The sequence below is a fragment of the Mesoplodon mirus genome (assembly GCF_964341445.2).
Source record: "Mesoplodon mirus genome assembly, chromosome: 3".
Taxonomy (NCBI): Eukaryota; Metazoa; Chordata; class Mammalia; order Artiodactyla; family Ziphiidae; genus Mesoplodon; species Mesoplodon mirus.
Genome location: NC_138978.1, coordinates 105,700,217 through 105,721,358, shown reverse-complemented (window position 1 = coordinate 105,721,358; position 21,142 = coordinate 105,700,217). Strand labels below are relative to the sequence as shown.

The 21,142-nt window shown below is 50.9% G+C and overlaps 1 protein-coding gene across 1 annotated transcript; it reads right to left on the bottom strand.

Annotated features, from left to right (window-relative positions):
• Window positions 1-1,153: 1,153 nt before the first annotated feature.
• On the bottom strand, window positions 1,154-13,810 carry WNT2B (Wnt family member 2B; the record flags this gene model as incomplete). Its single annotated transcript, XM_082616469.1, has 5 exons — window positions 1,154-2,231; window positions 5,217-5,481; window positions 6,182-6,459; window positions 7,506-7,726; window positions 13,620-13,810. 5 exons carry the CDS (start codon window positions 13,808-13,810, stop codon window positions 2,002-2,004), a joined length of 1,185 nt encoding a protein of 394 aa, XP_082472595.1. The 3' UTR covers window positions 1,154-2,001.
• Between the last annotated feature and the right edge of the window lie 7,332 nt (window positions 13,811-21,142).

Genomic DNA, 21,142 nt, shown 5'->3' with positions numbered 1-21,142 from the left:
CAAGGAAGACATTCCCCTGGCCTGACTCACTCAGTCCTATTTCTCCACAGGAATCCCCTCACCGCAGACCACAAGGGCCCTGACTAGTTCATGTTTTGTGTTAATGGATGTGAAACTGGAGCAAACCCCCTCACCAAAAGAAAAACCACCCTAAACTCTCCCACATAGGTCTCAGCAGGTTACACAAATATTAGTCCTATCATCCAAATAAATCTGCCCCCATGGCCCAGAGCTATAGCACCCCCATCCTCTTGCTGCCTGTGCGGAGTAAAGCTGCTCCACAAACATTGAGGACCCCAAGGGGTGCTGGAGAGGAACTCGGGAAAGTGGCCTATATTCAGAACTCCTTGTGTAGGCTCCTTAATATACAGCCTGCTGTCAGTACCTTATAGTCCTGAACTGAAGATTCTGAGAGAAGTCAGGATGGGCTAGACCAGTTACAGGCTTTGGTAAGAGGGTCTATTGGCTGGAGTTTGAGGCATAATTAAAACTCAATATCTGAGATAAGTTTGTACCCTCATTTTACAGGTGAGAAGATAGAGGCTCAGAGAATGTGGGTATCTTTCTCAAAATATCAAAAATAGTAACTGGCACAGCTGAGATTTCAACCCAAGTCTGTCATAACTGCTCTGTCTATACCACTCTGCTCCTTTAAAATATCAACAGGCAAGAGATAACCACTGTCCAAGTCACATAAAAATAGGACATCATGATTTTGGGGACTCGGTGTCCTGCCCTCTAGCTTACTAAGCCTGCTATCTCTGGAGACTCTACCACTACAAGCTTAGTTAGGCAGCGGTAGTAGCATAGAAGGAACTCCCCAATTTAAGCCAAATGTGGATTGAAGGATAATAATCACCAGGACTTGGAGAGTCACTAAATAAAGATTTGTTGAATAAATGAGGAAAGGTTGCTTTCTAAGCTGTTTACCACTTTGGCCCCAAGACCCAGCTCGCCTTCCTTCTGTAACCACTGGTTCCTGCTCCCAGCTTTAAAGGCTAGGATCCTCTCCTAAAAATTGCCAAAGCCAGAGATCTCTACCTGCCTAGTATACACTAATGCCTCATGTGGGCCTTTGAGATCAGGCTTGTTACCCTCTCCCATGCTCCGTGAGTCACATATCTTTTACTTAGTGTTTCCCAAACCTGGCTGCCCACCAGAATGATGCGTGGAAAGTTTAAAAAAGTAAAAATCCCAAGGCCTAGGCAGACCTACTAAATTACTCTTTCTTAGGAGTGTTCTACGGTATTCTAATGATCTGTTTGTTAGGCATGGCATGACACTGCATGCCACTCAGTTTGTACAGTCAGCAAGTGAGCAGAAGAGGCAGTGCTGGCTGATACAGGTTGAAAAGGAGAGATTAGAAGAGAATGTATGTTTGTATAGTTATATAATTCTTTTCTCCTACAAAACACAGCAGTTTATAAACATAAAAGCATGAGAATGGAACTTGTCTGCTATGGCTAACTCTTATCTAGCAATCCCAGGCTCTTGATAATGGAAGAATGTTTCAGCCTAAGAGTTTCTTTTGGGGTACCAGGCAGTTAGCTCACACTGACCCAGGGAAGAGATATGTGGTTTCATCTCTGTCCCATCTACCCTCAGCCAGGTAGGAAAAAAAGAAGTTCTCTCCAGGTACCCTTTCTCTTGCACACACAAGATGTGTCAGGAAGCCAATGCAAGGGAAAGGAAAAATGAACCTTGACCATGTGCTTTAGTGCAACTCATATCACTCTGAAGACTCCTACCTTTTCCACTCTGCCTTCTAACCTCCAGAGTGGGGAGTCAGGGAGCCGCTCAGTTTTTTACATCCCCTGTCAACTCCTTCCCAGGGCTAAGAAACCAGCTAGGACACCAGAGTCCCTCTGGAGTACTTTCCAAGTCCTTAAATAGAAGCTGTAGCAGCCCAGGGTTGAGGGTGGAGGAAGGTGTGCATGCAAAGATCTTGTGCTTTTGAGTCAGGAGGTTTGAAGTGGAGGGATGAGTGAGGTATTTATATGTTCAGGTATGATCCAGCCACTCTGCCTTCTTGGGGGCCTTGCAAGTATGGACATCCACAGTGTTTCTGCACTCCTTGCACCGCACAGCACAGCACCAGTGGAATTTGCACTCACACTGGGTGACACGGGTAACTCGAGTTGTGTCATACCCTCGACCACAGCACATGATTTCACAACCGTCTGTCCCTTTAGATGTCTTGCTACAGACTCGGCCTGCAGTGCCTAGGGAACCTGGGTTGGGGAAGAGAGAGAGTGAGAACCAAGTTACCTCTTACTTCAGCCACTCTGGGTTCCCTTACCCACATCCTCATGAGGAAACCATAAAGAATCCCTTTTCCTGAAAATACACCCACTAGCCAAAATGATCATCTCCTTACTGCCCTCTGTACCAGGCTTGTTTCTTCCCACTATCAAGGCTCCCCAAAGACCATTGACTTTTCCTGCAATGCCCTCCCTGCCAATACACATCTCCATATCCCCTTCAAAACTTAGCCTTAAAATGTCATAATTGTTAAAGCTGGGTGAAGGTTCTCTACTTTATGTTTGAAATTTTCTATAATAAAAAGTTAAAATAAAATACTTAGCCTATAATTTACCTTTTCTAAGAAGCCTTGTTACAACTCTGATCCAGTTACCATTTGTTAGTATTTCGGTCCTTAGTTTATATTTCATTAAGTTGTACTATACAAGAAAGTAGTATAGCATGGCCATTAAAAATTTAATGCATGTGCCTGATGTCAAATTGTCTAGGATTAAAACCTAATTCTGCACTTTTTAGTTGTGTGATCTAGCAAGTTAGTTGATCTCTCTGGGCTTTAGTTTTCTTACAATAGTACCTAACTCAGCAGATAGTTATATCTATAATCTCTGATCAACTCAGGGGGCGAACTGATAAGCATTACTGGCAGGAGGCTTCTCCCTAAGGAATTTCTAAAGAATATCCCTTGCCTTACCCCTTATGGTAGGAACCCTTGAAGGGTAGGGATTGTGTTATTCCCCCTGCACAGAGGATGCTCACAACCTCATTCTGACTGATTTTTGCAAAAGAGATGCTGCCAACAGATCACAAAATCATAGAATTTTAGATGGGATGGATCCTAGAGAATATCTACTTCACCTCTTTCCCAGAGATGGGAACATAACTAGCCTGGGGGTTCAAGAAGGGTATGAATAAATTAACGGATTTCTATAGCAGTAGTCTCCACATTCCACTGAATATGGATAGAAAATGCTAGTACTTCTATATTTGTTTTTGAGCTCATCAATTTAAAATATCTACTTTGTACGTATGTTTTATAATGTACATTTTAGTACAGTGAAACATAGATATAATTCATAAGTAAATATACATATATTGGAGGCACATGTTCAGATTATTTTTTTAATGATAGGAGTATACAAGCCAAAATGTTAAAGAGACCACTGCTCTAGAGTGTAGGCTGACTAGGTCTACTATATATGTTATCTGCCTGATTTCAAGGGCTAGGTCTTAACGTCATTCTCTTGTGCACCAGAAGCGTCTTCTACACTCTGGAGCCAAGCAGTCCAATGTAGTAGCCACTAGCCAAATGTGGTCATTTAGATTAAGTTAATGAAAATTAAATAAATTTTAATACTTAGCTCCTCAGTCACACTAGCTATATTTCAAGTGCTGAATAATCACATGTAACTAAGTGGCTACTGTATTGGAGAGCACAGATGTAGAACATTTCTGTCATCACAGAAAGTTCAACGGGACAATACTGCTTTGGAGGGAATTCCTGGCTCCATACTCCCTTCTGGGATGACTTGTACCCTTTGAATTCCAGGCTCCACTGTGGATTTTATGAGACCTATTTTATGCCTCTGAGAACAACCAACACACATATGACTCATCCTCCCTCCTAACTCCAAAGATCCTTCCCCAAAGGTGCATTTTAGGATGACAGCATAGGTTTACACCCTGGATGTTGTGGAATTATTTCTAGGCATTTAGAGAGTAGCCCTCTGAATTATACCATGTGGGAAGAAAACAAACTTAGTGGCAGGAAATCACCAGGAGAATCAGAAGTGCTTTCTTAACATTTTTTCTCTTAGCACCCTTCAAAGTACACGAACTACTTTCTCTGTGTCTTGGGTAGAGCCCCACCCTGTTTCTGTGCCCAGTTTTGCTCCAAGCTAATTGCTTCTCCAGGAATGACAGTGATAGGTGAAAACAAATAGTATGGAAGACAGCTAAGGGTTTTGGCTTCCCCTCACCGAGGTCCTGACTGCTGAGACTATAGAGAAGAGTCTGGGAGCCCATAACAATAACCAGGGGAAGAGCAGTTCTGTTGCATAGCAGGTTGTTCCTAGTTTAACCTATCTGAACCTGAAATATGAGCCAAGATGGTTAACTTCCACTCTTTTAGGGGAACACCACATCACCTTCCAGCATTCCCGAGAATTCCACCACAAATATATGAAACAGATTCAAGAATGATTTGCTGCTTTCTGCTGATGGTTAGCCTTTGGTAGGGATCTCCTCTCTCCTTGCTTCCCCAACCCCATTTTAGAATTTTCAGTGGCAGCACACTGGATAAGCCCTTTCAAGGTCATTCATGGTGTATTTCCTACTACCTTTCTGTCTTTAATCTCCCTTACCCAAAACCTTCACTCAGTCAGATTAATCTGCTCTCTGTTCCTAGAACAGATCATGTATTTTCTCACCTACCACTCTACTCATGTGTAGAGAATATCCACCTGTTCTTCTCTCTAGCTATCCAGATAATCCCCACACTTTAAGAAACAGCTTAAATTCCACATTTTCAAGTAAACTTTTCTTAATTTCTCTCTTTTGCAGTTGCATTTGTCTACCTGTTATATCTCATTTCTTTAGCTAGATTGTAAAGAGCCAAAACTTAGTCTGTATCTATGCTTCTATATAGCCCATACATTGTTTGGTACTGAAATGGGTGATTCACTTAAACATTCACTTAGTAGTACCTACTATATCCCAGATGTTGGGAATATAAAGGAGTGATAGATGACCTCAGGCCTCAAGGAGCTCAGTGTCCTCTCCTCTCTAGGAAGCTTTGGGCCTGGAAGACTGAGGCATAAATCAACAATCTTATTACAAGTTTTTCACGTCTGACTGGCTCCTCCAACCTCCTTCCCTAACTCCTGAGACCATGATTAACTAGAGGTGCCTGCACTAAAAACCAGGGCTCCATGTCTCTACCTACTTTCCTTACTCACCTGCAGCCTTGTCCAAGACGCAGTAGTCTGGGGAGTTGTCAAAGTAGACAAGGTCAGTCCGGGTAGCACGGCGATAGCCTTGGCGGGCTGCCGTGAAGTTCGCGCCATCCTGGGTGGCCGTTACCTGCACAGCCCCATCATAGCGCCGCCGCAGGTAATCACCTGTGCGGCGGAAGTCTGAGAGTGCACGCCAGCAGGTGCGCAGAGTACAGGAGCCACTCACGCCATGGCACTTACACTCCAGCTTCAGAAACCGCCGCACAGCCTGGGAGGTGGGGAGGCAGGTAAGGAAAAGGCAGCCAGTCAGGGTACTTTATGGTCATCCCTAGGACTAAAAGCATGAGTGCCCTGAGGTCTGCTGGTCCTGGCCCTGGTTGGCTAGTGGAGCCATCGGTTGTCCTCTCCCCAGTCAGATTCCACCCATTCTTCCCAATCAAATTCAAGAACCTCTTTTTCCAGGAAACCTTCCTAGACCAACAGTGCTTTCCTTTTCATGATAGCCCATTTGAATTTTAAAGCCCCAGGATTCTGTTCATAATTATGGCACATCCTCTATTTTTCATGTGTTTTAGAGTTCAAGGGACCATGCCTTCTGCTTTTGTTGCATGTCATTTTCCAGCACAGTACTAGGCCTATAGGAAGTGCTCAAAGACCAGTGCACTGACTAGAACAAGCTTTTATCCTCCTCAGACTTTAGGAGGTGATTCTTTTTTTTCTTAAAAAGTTATTTCCCTTCTTTTCTCCACCTTTCCCTAATTTCCATCTATGTGAAGACTCTTTATGCTCCAGGTTGAACCTAGGCATTCCTAAGGTCCCTTGCATTTACTGCTCCTGTTCCAGGGGTTGGGGCTTTTGGAAGTAATCCAGAAGCCTTCAGTGCTTCCACCTTCACGTTTACTCCATGATCATACATACTGGCCACTCCCAGCCAATATGAATGTACATGCACAGACATGAGTACTGACCGTGCGACCACAGCGATTGTTATGTAAGTTCATGAGAGCCCGTGCATCCTTAAGCCTCTTCTCCTTGGCATCCACGAAGGCTTTGGCAAAACGAACACCATAGTGGATGTTGTCACTGCATCCACCCCAGTCAAAGTCCCCACGTTGGTCATGATGTCGGCCACGGGTGTAGGGGTCACAGCTGCACACACTCAGTTCACCCTGGCTACAGGCACGAGTGATCGCATGGACCACCCCTGCTGATGAGATGGCATATACAAATGCTGCCTCCCGGCTACCTAGAGAGAGAAAGGTAGAAGTGTGTTTCGGGAAAGAGGCCCTTGTCTGTCCCCTTCTTTAGCCCACACAACCTTCAACTCTGAAACCTCTTCTCCTTTTCTTTCCCAGGGCAACCCCTGTACCTCCTTTATTCAAGGTGCCCTTCCCTTCCAAGAGCATTCCCCAGTGAATCTGACCTCTTCCCCTCAGCCCTCACAACTCTCTATCCACTTCTTTGTATGTCTGACCTCTTGGGCTGACCTGTACTCCTGTTTCCTTCCAAACTCCCTGGGTCCATCCATTGAAAAGTTTCACAGTGAATCATTCCCTCCCACTGAGTGCCAACCCCGGCTTAGCAAAGCCAGCCTTAGTCCACATTCCAGGCCTTTTCAGGCCCACTCTGCTGGACAGTTCCCCTACAATAGAGACCCCAGCGCAGGGGTCATCCTATTTGAAGAGATATGCTACTTTCCCCAGCCTGCTTTCTTCCTTCCCTGCTCTTGGGGATTGATGAATCATCACTCTTGTCCCTCTGACACCTCCACATTCTCATCTCATTCCCTTTCTGCTAGTTTACTGTTTAGCTCTGCTTAGCTCTTTTGCTGAGCCAGGTCCAAGCCGCTGACTCTCCAAATATTTACATATCACCTTTCTGTTTATTCCTTGCTCCCATTATTATAGTGTTGGGAGTGTTGGGGTGAGGGTAGTGATGGTGTTGGTAAGAACAGAGCAGCCATTTCCAGTCCTCAGCCTTACAGTGCATGGATATCCGCAGGCTGGGGGTCGGGGAGGGGAAGGAAAAGGGAGGAAGAAGGATGGAGGTACCAGGGAATGCTGTTCCTTTGACCCATCATCCCAGAACACTGGAATTTAAAGGGGCCACTGCCTACATATCTAAGGTACTGAGGGTCTGTTTCCAACTGTATCCTGGGCTCTGCCCACAATTCTTACTCTGATTATGAAGTAGTGTGCAGGAGAGGAGACAGGGGCTCATGCCTATACTACCCACTCACCACCCCAAGCATAGAAAGAGAAGGAGCTGGGGCAGGGTGGAAGAGGCCCCTACTTCTGAGCATGACACGGCCAAAGACAGTGTGGTCCCGGTCCAGGGTGGTGCAGTTCCAGCGATGGTGGCGGAACTGGTGCTGACACTCTCGGATCCATTCTCGGGCACCCTCGCCCACCGAGCGCATGATGTCTGGGTAACGCTGGCACAGCTGCCGCTGCCGGCTCACCAGACCAGGGATATTGTCACAGATCACTCGGGCCCCCAGCGCTCCGATGTACCTGCAAGGTGGAGATGGCCCTGTCAGAGCATCCTGGCTTTATTCTGCATTAGGAGGGGAAAGGTTTGACATTCAAACCTTGAGAGGTTCCTTCCCCTTCCTCCAACCAAGGCCGATATTCCCCAAGGCCGATGGGGAGAACCGATCCTCACAAGCTCTGGAGAAATAATTAAGCAGTTGCAGAGAGAGTAATTGAGTGGTCTCTCACCATTACTAGTTCCCCAGCCAAAGGCCAAAATGACACACACTCCCAGAACACAGGCTAGGCATGTGTCACATACACAGAAGCTGTGGGCATGTCACACAAACCCCATTGCCTGTTTATTTAATAAACATTAAGAGCCTCATGGAAGAATAAACTTAATAAAACTAGAGTCTGAGACAGCACTGTTACACCCACATGTCAGAGGCACGTCCTGTGTGGCTGGTCCATAAAGACATGGTATGGGAGAAGGATGGAGACAGGGAGGAGTCAGTGAGAAGAGATACAGTGGGCGATTTTGAGTGACGTTTACAGCTCTAGTCAGACCCGGGTAGCTAAGAGTCCTCATTCCCAATCCCGAGGTCCTGGGAGGAAGACCCCTCACCCCAACTCTCCTCCCCACACCCTTTGTTTCAAGGTCCCATGACCCTTCTTAACTAATGAGTCTTTAAAAATCATCCTTCCCAACTTATAGGGCATAATGTCCTGGATGAATCTGCATGGCAGAGGGCTGTTTGCAGTGGGAAACCAAAGACCAAGATTAAGCAACAGGGTGACACTCCCCATATTCCAGTCCCCAATCTGCCCAATGTGAAGAATTACAAGATCAATTGGGTGAGCTAATAAAAGATAGGTGAGTTGCTAGAGTCATTCTCAATTTTCTCAAGGAAGTAGTTTTTCTTCATTCAAACACTTTTTAGCCCTGGACTCCACCACAAGCCTCAGGAAGAACATTTCAGAGAGAGGACAGGAGTTCATCATCACCTTTTCTCCCCACAAGGCCACCAAATGAGATCTGACCCATACACCCACTTCTCACTCCCTTTCCATCTCTCCAGCACCCAGCACACACATGCCTTGATTTGCTGTGAATTCTCTATTCTCCTGTCCTAACACATCAAAGGGACGCCTTCTCTCCCCTTTTCTGAACAGGTGGGGACCATGGAGGGCAGTTGCTGCTACAGACAGAAAAGATTTGGTTTGGGCTGTGAATGAGCCTGTGGTTTGGGAAGGGCCCCAAAATGGGCCTAGAAGTGGGTGAGGAGAAGGGAGGGCAGCCAGTGGGGAGAAGGGAAAAGCTGGACTGCCCCGGGCTCTATGTTCTCTGCAATACTCCCCCCACCCCGCCCCACCAGCCCTCTGCATTTGTAAACCCGGCCCTCACCCACAGACTGGATCACCGCTGGTGATACCAACTCAAACACAAGGAGGGCTGATGTTTGCCTCTTCTGGAATTCAGCAGGGCTGATGGGGCCCATCTGTCCCAGGGAGGGGTGAGAGGGCTGGTCCACCACTAACAAATCCCATGGAATCAGCATCCCCAGCACTGTCCATCAGGGCAACAGCTTCCAGGAACAAACAAAATAAACACCCTGGGCTGGGCCAGGCCGGAAAGGGCTGCCTGACGCACAGACGGGAGTTACACCCACTGCTGCGGTGCTTTGTTTGGAGAATCAAGACGGTTGGAGTTGGAGCCCGTCCCTGTCTCACCACCATTCTGCTTCCTCAGTTCACCCCCTGAGCACTGCTCTAGGCAATGGTGTTTGTTGTTTTTTTTTTTTACTGGGGCTTGGGAAGACGGGGGTTGGATGGGAATGGGAGACCAGTAATCCAGCCCTCATGAGACAGTGTGGAGCGGGGCATGCCAAACCCTGGTAAAAAGTCCTTCCTGTGGTCTGACTTAACTCCATTCTGCTGCAGCCCACATTGGTCCTTCCTGTTACATCCTCACTGAGCGTGGGAACATCTGTTCAGTAAGACAGGAACATAATTTTCTTTACTACCACCCTTATCCCACTAAGTAGCTGCTTCAAGATTCTGCAGAGCAGGGCACTTGCCTCCTGACCTTGTGGTCAGCACCTTGCAGTCAGTGTGGGGGCCTCCAGCAAGGCAGCCTGAGGCCCAGCCCATCCCCCTCTCAATTCAGCGCGTGCCTACAAAATGCCTACCATGTGCCAAGCACTGAGCTCATCTCTTAGGGGCACAAAGGTATTTAAGGCATCTCCCAGCTGATGGGCTGGTAGAAGGGTGAGATGCCCCTGACTCTGTAGCTCTGTTTCCCTTCCAGAGGTTTTTACTTCCTTCCCAGCTTCCTGCTCCAGAATGCTCTCTTTACCTGCTTTTGACCAATTCATACCCCTTCCTTTGACAAAGTGATTCATGCCCTGTTCTAGCTCCTTGCTACTCAGAGTGTGGTCCCCAGAACAGCAGTGTCAGCATCTCCTGGGAATCTGTTAGAAATGCAGAGCCTCAGGCCCCATTCCAGCCCTACTGAAATGGCACTTTACCTACCTCCTCAGGTGATTAGGACATGCTGCTCTATGAAGGCAGGGAGTTTTGTCAGTTTTGTTCACTTCAGTATCCCCAGTACCTAGGACAATGTCTGGCACAAAGCAGGTACCTAATAATGATTTGGTGAAAAAAACAAAACCTGATCGCTCTGATTTATCCCCAACTCCCCTCTCCTCCTAGCTAGCCATAAGCTTCATTTCAATTATAGCTTTATTCCTTGTTGACATTGCAGATGTTTTAGGTTTGTGTCTTTTTAATGAGGCTAGGGGTCCTTTTTTATTTACCCCCTTTCTTTTACAGTCTTTAGTGCATGTACATGGTTTAGCTCAGCCCATATAGGGCTTTGAACACAAGGATAAAACTATTATTCTCCCTAAATATCTTAATACAATATAATTTATATGATACTTTACAGTTCACAAAACATTTTTCTTCACAAAAATCCTATGAGAGAGAGAGAGAGAAAGATCTCCATTTTACAGGTGAAGAAACTGAGATCACAAAGATTAACAATACCCAGCTATGTCCATCAGGGCTAGTCAGAGGAGAACTGGGGTGAACCAAGGACATCTGACTCCAAAGTCCAAGCTCATTTTCAATTCCAAGCGTAAGAGAGGCACACAGTGCTTATTAACCAGGAGTAGACCAATCTGGCTCCAAAATTGGTGTGAACTTGAATTTCGAACTACGTCCCTCCTATCTCACTTTCTTCATGTGTGAAATGGGGATAATAATATTATCTGCCTCACTGGATTATTTTGGGGATTGTAAAAGATGATGCTTATAGGTGCTTAGCTGTAGTGTCTGGAGCTTAGGAAGGGCTCATTAAATGGCAGCTGCGGTTGATAACAATAATGTTAATGTCGGGGAATTCCCCGGCAGTCCAGGTCGCTCCAGGTCTGGGAACTAAGATCCCACAAGCCCCGGGCATGGCCCCAAAACAAAAAAAAAACAATAATGTTAATGTCATGATATCACTTTGTTCCTCCTGTAAATCCACAGTCCTGCTCTTGTGATTCCCTACATCCCAGCCCCTGCAGAGTACAAAACAGTACAGGGAGGCACATGCTAGGAGACCCCTAGTTCTTGTTCTGTTTTTCATAGATTAAGAAGAGACCATCCGTTTCCTCCTTCAGTTAAAGGTCGGGAGAGGAAGGGGGTGGTTGGAGAGTAAGGGGAAGGGCTGTGAGGAAGATCAGACTGTTAGCTGGTGATAGTGATGACATTCTGCTCCTGAGCGGAACATGGACACACACAGAGTCAACAGGCATCTCTTCAGGGGGTTGTACAGAATATCAATCTTGCTGGGTTTTTTTCCTAAGAGAAAGAGAGATAATCACCTTGGGTCCTGACCTGCTTTTGGAAAGCAGCTTTCTACTTTATCCCAGAAGTGACTGACCACTGAGGCAGGCATCTGGGGCCTGCAGCTATGACCCCTGTGAGGCAAGGAGACTGAAATGACCTGTGCACTCACTGCCCATCCTGGCCCTGTTGCTGCCTTCCTCCATTTCACAGGGACTGCCGAATCCCTCAGTATCACCCGCCCGCCTCCCTCCCTAGCTAGCTCTTCCACCCAGGAGTTTTTCCAAAATCTTTAATATGAACCACATGGGGGAGAGTAGTAGAGGGAGAAAGGAAAAGGAAGAAGGAGTAGCCAAGGGGACAAAATGGGGACTAGGAAGAACCCCAATTGGGTTTTTAGGAACCACTACCAGGATGCTGAAATTACCAGAGTGACTTCCTCACCTAAACACCATGTGGACCAAGACTGCCTCCCAAATTGGTAAGAAGCAATCAAGAGTCCCTAAAAGCAAATTGTCATCTGGAATGGATAAAGATGCACAGTGGTCACTTCATCCTTTCTCTACAGGGCCTCTGAAGACACAAGCCCCCAGCCAGACTGAGACCATGAAGGTAAAGGGTGGCTTTAAGCTCACTCTGAAGTTTGAAAGGCTTTTCTCCTCGTCCCCTTCCTTTTCCCTTTCTAAAGGAATGTTTCAAGCCAGATGTAAGATATGGGCCTCCCTGCTCCCCCATCCAGAACCCCCCTCCTTGCCTTCCCCAACACTGCAGAGATAAAAAAGATCCAAAGGAGAGATTTTCCTGAAACAGGAAAAACGGGGGGTGGGGGGGGTGATGGGGATGGAGAAAGTTGCATCTTGAAATGATAGGAATCTGCAGCCCAAGCTCGCTGGCCCCTCAGCCAGCTACCCCTCACCCTTCCAGCCAAGATTCCAAATCCGGAGGAGAGAAGCCACAGGGTGCAAGGGGAAAAGAGACCACACTCTGTGGAGGAGGGGAGGATTGGGGGGAGGGGCAGAGTAAGGAAAGAAACGGGGGCACTGCATGGATAGAGAGGGGCAATAGCCCAGTCCAAGCGGCCAGTTTAATTGGGGGGTGAAGAGGAAAGACAAGAGGACTGAGTCATTTCTCAGTCCCACTCTCCCCCTGCTCAGCCCCCAGAAGGTGGGGGAGGAGAGAGAGCAGCTCTTTCTTCTGGGAGAAAACGATGAGTGCCATCCAGAGCTTTCGTGGGGAAGGGGATCCGAAAAGAATAGATATCCAGTGGATTTTTAATTCCTTTTGCCTCATCTGCCGTCTTGTGAAGTGTCCGGACTCTTAAGGCCTGCAGGAAATCTGAGGAGAGGATCTCTTAATGCTTTGGGACTCTAGAAGCCGCTAGTTCTTGGAGGGGAAAGATGGGAGATGGGACCATCTGGGGAAGGAAGAGAAGGAAGAAGGGAGAGAGATATCAAGGTTCGAAGTGAGATCCTCAAAACAGACTGAATGTCTAAAGTATGCAAACCCAAGTGTTTTGTTTGTTTTAGTTGTGGGAGTTAATGGGGGTAGTTTTTGCCTGAATTCCATTTCTAAACCTTGCGCTGGGTGCTCCTGCCTCACCAAAGCCTTACTGCGTTATGGGGTGAGGGTAGACGAGCAAGAGGCTCGTCCGCCCTTGCCAGCTGCCCCTTTCTCCACCTCCCCCGGGTGGGGGGCCAACCTTAGGGGATCAGGAGACCCTCTTGGATGGCCACCGCGGCCCCAGGTGGGCGACTGGTTCCTTGAATCCATTCTGAGAGAAACTCGTAAGGTAGCTTTTGCCCTAAGAGGATTGAGCTGAAATACAGGGGGTCTGGGAAGCCTCGATTACCGGGCGTCCTTTTTCCAAATACCCTGCGCCCTCATCACCGGACGGGGAAGGAGCGGCGCCCCCTTATCCACTCCCCGCCCCTCTGCGCCCCTCCGCTTCAGTGACAGCCCTGCACGGATCGTCTCTGACTCCGTCAAAGCGACAACCTGGTCTCCTGAGCAGCGGGTGCTGGGAGCTGTATATTCTCTGGGCGCGTCCGGCCTCTGTAACCCAGCACCTCACCCTCCCAGCCCTGAGAGCCACACTCACCACCAGGACGTGTCTACGCGGGCCGGCAGCGTCAGCAGCAGCAGCACAAGCAGAAGGCAAGCAAGACTTAGGCGGGTCGAAGCCCGAGAGCCGTCGGGGCTCGTGGGTCTAGGCGCGGGAGCGGAGACAGGGGCGCGGACGCGCCGAAAGAGGAGCTGCGCGGCTTCCTCCGCACCACCCGGCCTCAGCATAGCTCCCCGAAAACTCCCGCCACGCGGCCCGGAGGGGCGTGGACGGGGCACCGGCTGAGGGTAGTCAGGCTGCTCCCACTTCACCCCCCTGGGGGGCCATAAGTCTCTCCGGCGGCTGGGGACCTAAGGGCACCTAGAGTCCAGAAGCCGGGGCGCCAGGTCCCGGAGAGGGGCGCAGGGAGCGGTGTCTGGAAGCCTACGACGCCGCGCCGAGCTCGGGATCTGGGGCACGCTGCCTGGGCTGAGATGCGGTGTCACGGGGTCGGCGGCGCGGAGTGGGGCTGCGGACAGAGTGTGCCGACAGCTCCTCCGGCCGCGGGCTCTCATTGGACGGCGCGGGGCGGGGCCGAGGCCAGGGACACGCGCGGCCCTCAGGACGGCTCCGCCCGCGCCAGCCCTGGGCGCCCCGCAGCGCCCTAGGTGTGGCGGCCGCCTCCGCCCCTCGGAGCCCCTAGCACCGCGCCGCGCCCCCACCTGCTCGGGCGGGACGCGACGGGGCGCTGCGGCGCCCTTCGGCGCCCGGAGCGCCCAGTCCCTGCCCACGCCGCGCCACCGGGTCCTAGCGCCCTTCATTCGGCAACCCCAACCTCCGTGGGTGATGGCCTGGAGGGCCGAGTGAGGGGGGCTGCAGACACTTTCCCCTGTCATCTAACCTACACTGACACTGAAGTGAGCCACAGAGGACTCAGTCATTTCCTCGGGTTCTCTCTCCGTTCTTGCGCTTCTGTGAAATGGGTAGAATCTCTGCCACGGGGAGTTGCGGGAGAATCTTAACTCCCTTTCCAGCGCTGCCAACGGGGGGCGCCACGGGCAGCAGACTTCAGGTAGGGGCTTCTCTCATCTACGGCTCGCTGCCCCTGGTTCCTCCGACCCGCTGCCCACCGCATTCCCCACCCCCCACCCCCAGGCCCCCGCACACAATGTTTATAGACATAGCTCTCGCCCGCCTGCCCGGACCCGACGCTTCCCTCCGGCCTGTGGACCGGGAATCGATGGCCAAAGCAGAGCGGCACACCTGAGGACCCGACGCGGACTCCCCGCCCTTGGCCGCCCGGGCTCGGCAGAGCCTACTCTCTCCCAGCTTTCCCGATGCTTCGGTCCCCCACCCCTTCGGGCGGGGCTGCGAGTACGAAAGAATCAGAAACAGCTGGGCAGCTTTCCCGAACCAGAGGCCAGGGTGGGGGTCCTGCTGAGAGAGTGGAAGCCCCGGAGCCATTTCTCTCCTTCGCCTTTCCACCCTTCCTCTTTCCCACTGCTCCCTTCCCTCCCTCCGCCAGCGCCCCAACCGCCTGGGGGCGTGGTAAATTGGGAAGGGGTGGGGAGGTTCTGACTGTAGAAATTGACTCCCCTCTTCCGTCCGCACTTCCCAGGCCGGCAGGTAGAGCTTCTGGAGGCAGGGTGGCCCTTACTGAGACCTAAAAATTCTTTTAGGTCTGGATCTTCTAACTTCCAGAGTCCGCCTGGGGTCCGGCCCCAACCGCTTCTCCAGACTCAGTTTCTCTTGCCTAGCTTCTCATTCCCAGGTGTCTTTCGTGCCTCTCCCCGTGACTTATCTATACTATAAAGCCCTGATGTAAACAACGCCCTGGAAACTGCCCAGCCCCTTCAGCCCAAGACATTGTCAGTTCTTGGGGGTGGGGGTCGCTGTTAGAGACTCCGGAGTGTGAGCGACAGGGCGCAGCTCGCCGCAGACGTCCCCGAGGCAGATGTGAGGGAGAAGGGCTGAGAGAGACCTTTATCCCCTCTCCACATCTCCCACCCCTTTATCTCACTTTCTGTAGCAGGGGGCGAAGTGAATTCATTCATTCAACAAATATTTATTCCCTACCATGTTCCAGACTGTGCTAGGCACATTAGTGAACAAAGCAAAATGAACAATTTCTGCCTGTGTGGAGTTTAACTTATATTGGGAGAAGATAGACAATAAACAGTAAACATCATAGGTAAAACATATAGCATATTAGAAAGTGATAAGTACAGGTGGGAAACAAAGGAGTTGTAACTAGGATGATCAGGGTAGGCCCCATTAAAGACATTCAAGCAAAGACTTGAAGGAAGCGAGAGAACAAGCCAGGTAGATTCTTGGTGAAGACGATGCCAAGCAGAGGGAACAGCCAGGACAGAGGCCCTCAGTTGGGAGTGGGCTGGTGTGCAGAGTGAGCTAGGGAGGAGGAGAGGAGTCCAGATGGGTAACAGCGGTAGTCTAGGTCATGCAGGAGAGAAGGTGCCCACCCTTGGGGGGGGGTAGAAAATGAGGGCTGGATTGGAGTTGGATGGGAGTGAGTGAGGGGCAAATACAGAGGCCAGGCACGGTCCACGTGCTGGCCATATCCTCCCTGCCAACCTTCCCCTTCCCCTCCCCTTCTCTCTGTCTGGGAGGCTCCAGTTGGCCCTTCCATTTGCTTAAAAGAAGCAGACTCTATACTGAGCTTCCCTGAGAGGGGCAGGTGAAAGAGGAATGGGCCCAGGCTCATTCCTGGCCTAGCCCCTTTCCTGGGACCATTCTGTCACCTCCTCCCAGCCCAGTCCCACCCTGATGCTGGGCAGCAGTCTATAAGCTCTGCAAGCTCTGGCAGCCTCTCTCAGACTCCCCTGTGTGTGCAGGCCTGGGTGTGACTCTGGCCCTGTGTTTATTCCTACATCTGGGCCTGAGGTTGCAGGGTGGGGAGCTAGAGATGATCACATCAGCCCTAACCTTGGGTGGACTCGCCCACATGGGCCCCAAACTCACTTATGAGGCCCCTTGTTTGGCTTCAGCTGTCTTCATAGTCAAGTGGGACGGTGTCTTGGCATAACATAGATGCTCAACTATTAAAGCATGTTGCTGAGCTAAGGGGGCCCCCAGAAACATCAGCAGATCCAGGAGGGAGGGAAGTGGGTGAGGGAACAAGACTTTTCCCCAATGCTTCCAGGCTACGTCCGCCCTAGAGTGGACAACCCAGGATGGCGCTCTGCTCCTTCTTCCCCTCCCCTCTGAGCCCCCAGCTGCACAGGAGGAAGCCCAGGCTGCAGGAGCCAGCTGACTGCAAGAGCTGCACTCAACCACTTAACTAGAGAACAAATACGGAGCCAGAGAAGAGGTTTTCTGGGATCTGCCACTTTGGACTTCAAATCTCAAAATAAACTTCCAGTCTCAGGGTCCTAGACTCTACTGGAGAGCTGGGCTCCTCACGCAAGGGCCTGCTATGGGGCTTCCAAGCAGAAGGTCAAGGCCAGAGGCTCAGGCTTAGCGCCTGACCTGCTTCTCCCTCCCATCCCCCACCCCTACTCCACCCGAAATGGGAGCTGGGGGAGGAGTCACGGACTTGGGAGTCAAGTTCTGGTCTGAAGGACCCTGCATGGAGTCAGGTCACTTACCGCGGTCCTGCTGTGCGCCAGCGCTGGCCAGGGCTGGCCAGGGCATCCTAAATGACACAGAAGGAGTGAAAGGGTCTTACCCCCAAGGCATTTTCATGCAAATACAATAAAGCCATCTGAGAGCTGGGATGATAGGCTTTGCTATTTGCTGCAGACCTCCCCTTCACCCAGGCCTCTAGACTCCCTGGGGCCGCCAGCAGGACAACTTCCACCCAGCCATCAGAGGCACACCTTCCTCCTCCCTCAAGGTGAACCAGCCTCCTGCCCTCTCAAAAGTGGGTGCCCCAAAGAAAAGGGTCTCCCTCACCCCTTTACCTCACTTCATGCTCTGCTCCCCCATGGGCCCACTCAGAGCTAAGATTCATCTTTTTTCACTCTATTCTCAGCTGTGTGTGGCTGAATGATTTTGAATTTTTACTGGCCCTTGGATGGGAGTGGAGATGAGCTAAGGGGAGCTTGGGTGTGAGTAAACAGCTCTTACTCCACCCGGGTCTACCCCCCCCTTATAGGCCCCCCTTCCCTAGGCCCCTTTGGCGATGACCTTCTCTCTTTCCCGGTGGGTGGGAGGTGGTGTGGATGGTAACGAGCAGAGAGAAAGGCCGAGAAGGGGCTGGGGGGAGGTTTGGATAGGAGTCAAGGAATTCCTGAGCCTGCTGCTTGCACAAGGGGCCCTGAGACGCCTTTCCTGAGATTTCTTTGCAAACCTAGAAAAGTCTCATTTGAAATGGGGCCAGGTTCACCCAGGCCCCTAGTGCCCCCCGCTCCTGTTTCTTCCTCTCCAGCCACCCCAGGCAGGTGTCTGGGGAAGAGTAGGGAGATTGGGAAGAACCCAGGGGCTTTTAAGTCGTGTGGGGTGGGGATCTATGCTTTGTACACAGCCTGACCCGGCCTCTCCTTGGTATTTATGAGCTCCCAGGCGAGGTATGGAACGTGTCTCAAAGAGGCCAGGCCAAGAGGGCTTTGGAGGAAGGAGCATCCAGCCCCAAACTAGGGAAGGGGGCTTGGTGGGGCAGGGCTAGAGATAGAGACCCTCTTCTTCCCAGCCAGTGCCCAAACAGGGGAGTAGACTGCTCCCCTATGGGGCCTGGAGAAAGGAAAAGAGAGAGCTAAGGGAGAAGTGGGAAGAGGAGGCCTGGGGAGGCGGGACCGTAGAGGCGGGGCCTGGGGGTCTGGAGCCTTTTTAGCACTTTGGCTGTAATCAGACTGGAGCCAGGCGGTGGGCGGGCTGACAGCCATCCTGGGCGGGTGGCCCAGGTTCTGTGTGAGGCCAGTGGGTGTGCTGCTGGGATCCTGGGTGGTCACTGACCAGCCTAACCCCAAGGGAGGGTGGTCCCACGTTGCCCCCAGCCCCCCCTCACAATCTGCCTATGTCAGATAGGCTACACACTGAGCTCTTTCTCTCCCCACCACCTGTTTTGGGCCCCAGAACAATCTGGAAGTGAGATTTGCTTCCAGTGGAACAATCTGCAGAGCCCACTATCTGCCTCCCTCCCACTCTGCCTTCCTTGGTTCACTCTGTCTCTCTCTCTTCCGTGTCTCCATCTCTCTGGGTCTGTCTCTGTCTCATATTTCTGTCATTCCGTGTCTATTCCTCTTGGTGTTTGTCTTTCTGTCTTCATTTGTCTCTCTGTGTGTCTGTATCTGACAGCCTTTCCTCCTCTGTTGGAACCTCTGTCTTTCAATCTCTGTCACTCCTTGTCTCTTGATGTGTATCTCTGTCTCTCCATCTTTCTCTCTATGAATCTCACTCCATCTCTCTTTCCATGTCTTTTCTGACTGTGTGTGTGTGTGTTCCTCTCTATATTTTTCCCGGTGTGTATCTTTGTTTCTCTTTGTGTCTGTTTCTCTTTCTCTTTCCCTCTGTCTCACACCTTCTTCTGCAGTCCCTCCAACACAGTACAAAGTGCATTGGACTGAAAGAAATCAGAGTATTTTCTCCCCAGCTCAACCACACATGATTTGCATGACTCTGTAAGTCACTTTCCCACTCCTGGCCTCAGTTTCCTCGCTGGTGAAACAAGTAAGGTGGGTATCTACTTCCCTCGGTCAGGGCCTCTTTCTGTCTTTATCTCTTTTTTCTTGCAGCATAGTCCATCCCGTCTTCTGAGGGTTCTGCTTCTCTGCTCTCTAAATTTCACCCTGAAGTTAGGACTCCAGCCTCCTTCAGACTTCAGTGGGAAGGAGTCTCGGATACTGTCAGCCAGCAGGCCCCAAAAGGAGGACCCCCCTCACTCCTTTACCCTCTTAAACATCAGGGTAGACAAGGTCCCTTTCTGGGGCCATGTCTGGGATACAAACCAGATTAGCTCATCTCTCTAATCCTCTTTGTGCTGGGGCCTCTGCCAGGCAGGGACACCCACAGAGCAAGCAGAGCAAGAGGGGTGTGTGTGCGTGGTGTGTGTGTGTGTGTGTGTGTGTGTGTGTGTGTGCAGATTCTTGGAGAAGGCAGGACCAAGGTTCTCCTCCCTCTGTTACCCCCTCCTGCCCGAAAGCCCAAATCAAGCCCTCACTGTATAAGAAACCTCATCACGCTTGAACCAAATCAGGGTTTTCATAATCCCAGTCTGTTCCTCCCCCTTCCCCCACCCCCGTCCACTTTTCTACAGCTTCTCTAGGGCTGGAGAAATCATTCCAGCCATCCCCCTGTTCCCGAACAGCCCAGAAGCAACCCCTTCTCCATGCATATCTTCTTCTCCAGATTTTCAGAGAAGGGTCTTTCCATCCCTTCCGGAAAAGCCTTAGTGTCAGGCAGGGAGCAGGGATATGGGGGAGGAGGGGAGAGCAAGCAGGCAGTCCCTGGATTTCACACTTCAAGTTAGAGGCCTTCAAGTTGGAGAGGTCTTTATTGGCTGATAAGATCAAAGCATTCCCTCTGCCAGATCATTACCTTATTTTCGAGGCAATTGTAGAACTTACTGTATCAATTAGTCTGGTCTCCAGCTGCAGCCGTTTATCTCTGTCTATCCTTGTGCGCTTGCAGAAGAAAGGCCCAGCCCAGCCAGCCCGGCCAGCGAGGGGAGGGTGGGGAGCTGTCCGTCTGCTTTCAGCGGGGATTGGGCAGGTAGAGGGCATAGGGGGTGCGCTTTTGAAGTTTGGAGATCCCGCCAGCTCCTCCTTGCGCACCCCGCCGCTGCCGCAGGAGCGCTCTTTTCCACTGGCGCCACACCTACACGCCCGTTGTGCCCCAGGAGGGCGAGCCTACAGAGCCTGGTGCGGGGAAGAGACCCATCAGGCCAGGCCAAGGCGCGGGCTCCGCGTAGGAAAACTCAGCCTGAGCCAAGATGCCTGCTCCTTCCTGACTCTCTGGTGGGTGACTCACTCCGTGGGACGTGCGCCCCGCAGTGGCGTTTCCTAGAAAGGCATGGCAGCGTGAGCGTCGAAAACCTTACGAGGGAGTGGGTGGCACGGAGAAGTGGATGTCCCCATGGGTGCGGGGAGTATGGCCTGCTTTGCTTCTGCCCTGTCTTCAGCCTCCTCCTGCAGAAGAACCACGCCCACACCTGGTGTTGGGGTCAGGTGGGAGTCCGTTAGAGCAGAGTTTCTGAAACTTCCGGGGTCTCAGTATCCCTTTACACTAAAAAATTATCAAGGACCCCAAAGAGCTTTTATTTAGGGGCTTCCCTGGTGGCGTAGTGGTTGAGAGTCCGCCTGCCAATGCAGCGGACATGGGTTCGTGCCCCAGTCCTGGAAGACCCTACACACCGCGGAGCGGCTGGGCCCGTGATCCATGGCCGCTGAGCCTGCGCGTCCGGAGCCTGTGCTCCGCAACGGGAGAGGCCCGCGTACCGCAAAAAAAAAAAAAAAAGCTTTTATTTATATGGGTTATATCTATCCATGTTGAAAATTAGAACGAACGCCAAGAGCCAAAGTGAAATTGCTCACAGTGGCCAAAGCTGGACAATTTGAGCAACAAAATAGTTTTGGATTATAACCCAAAGTATAGTGTAAATGTGCTTGAGTCCATACTGATATAAA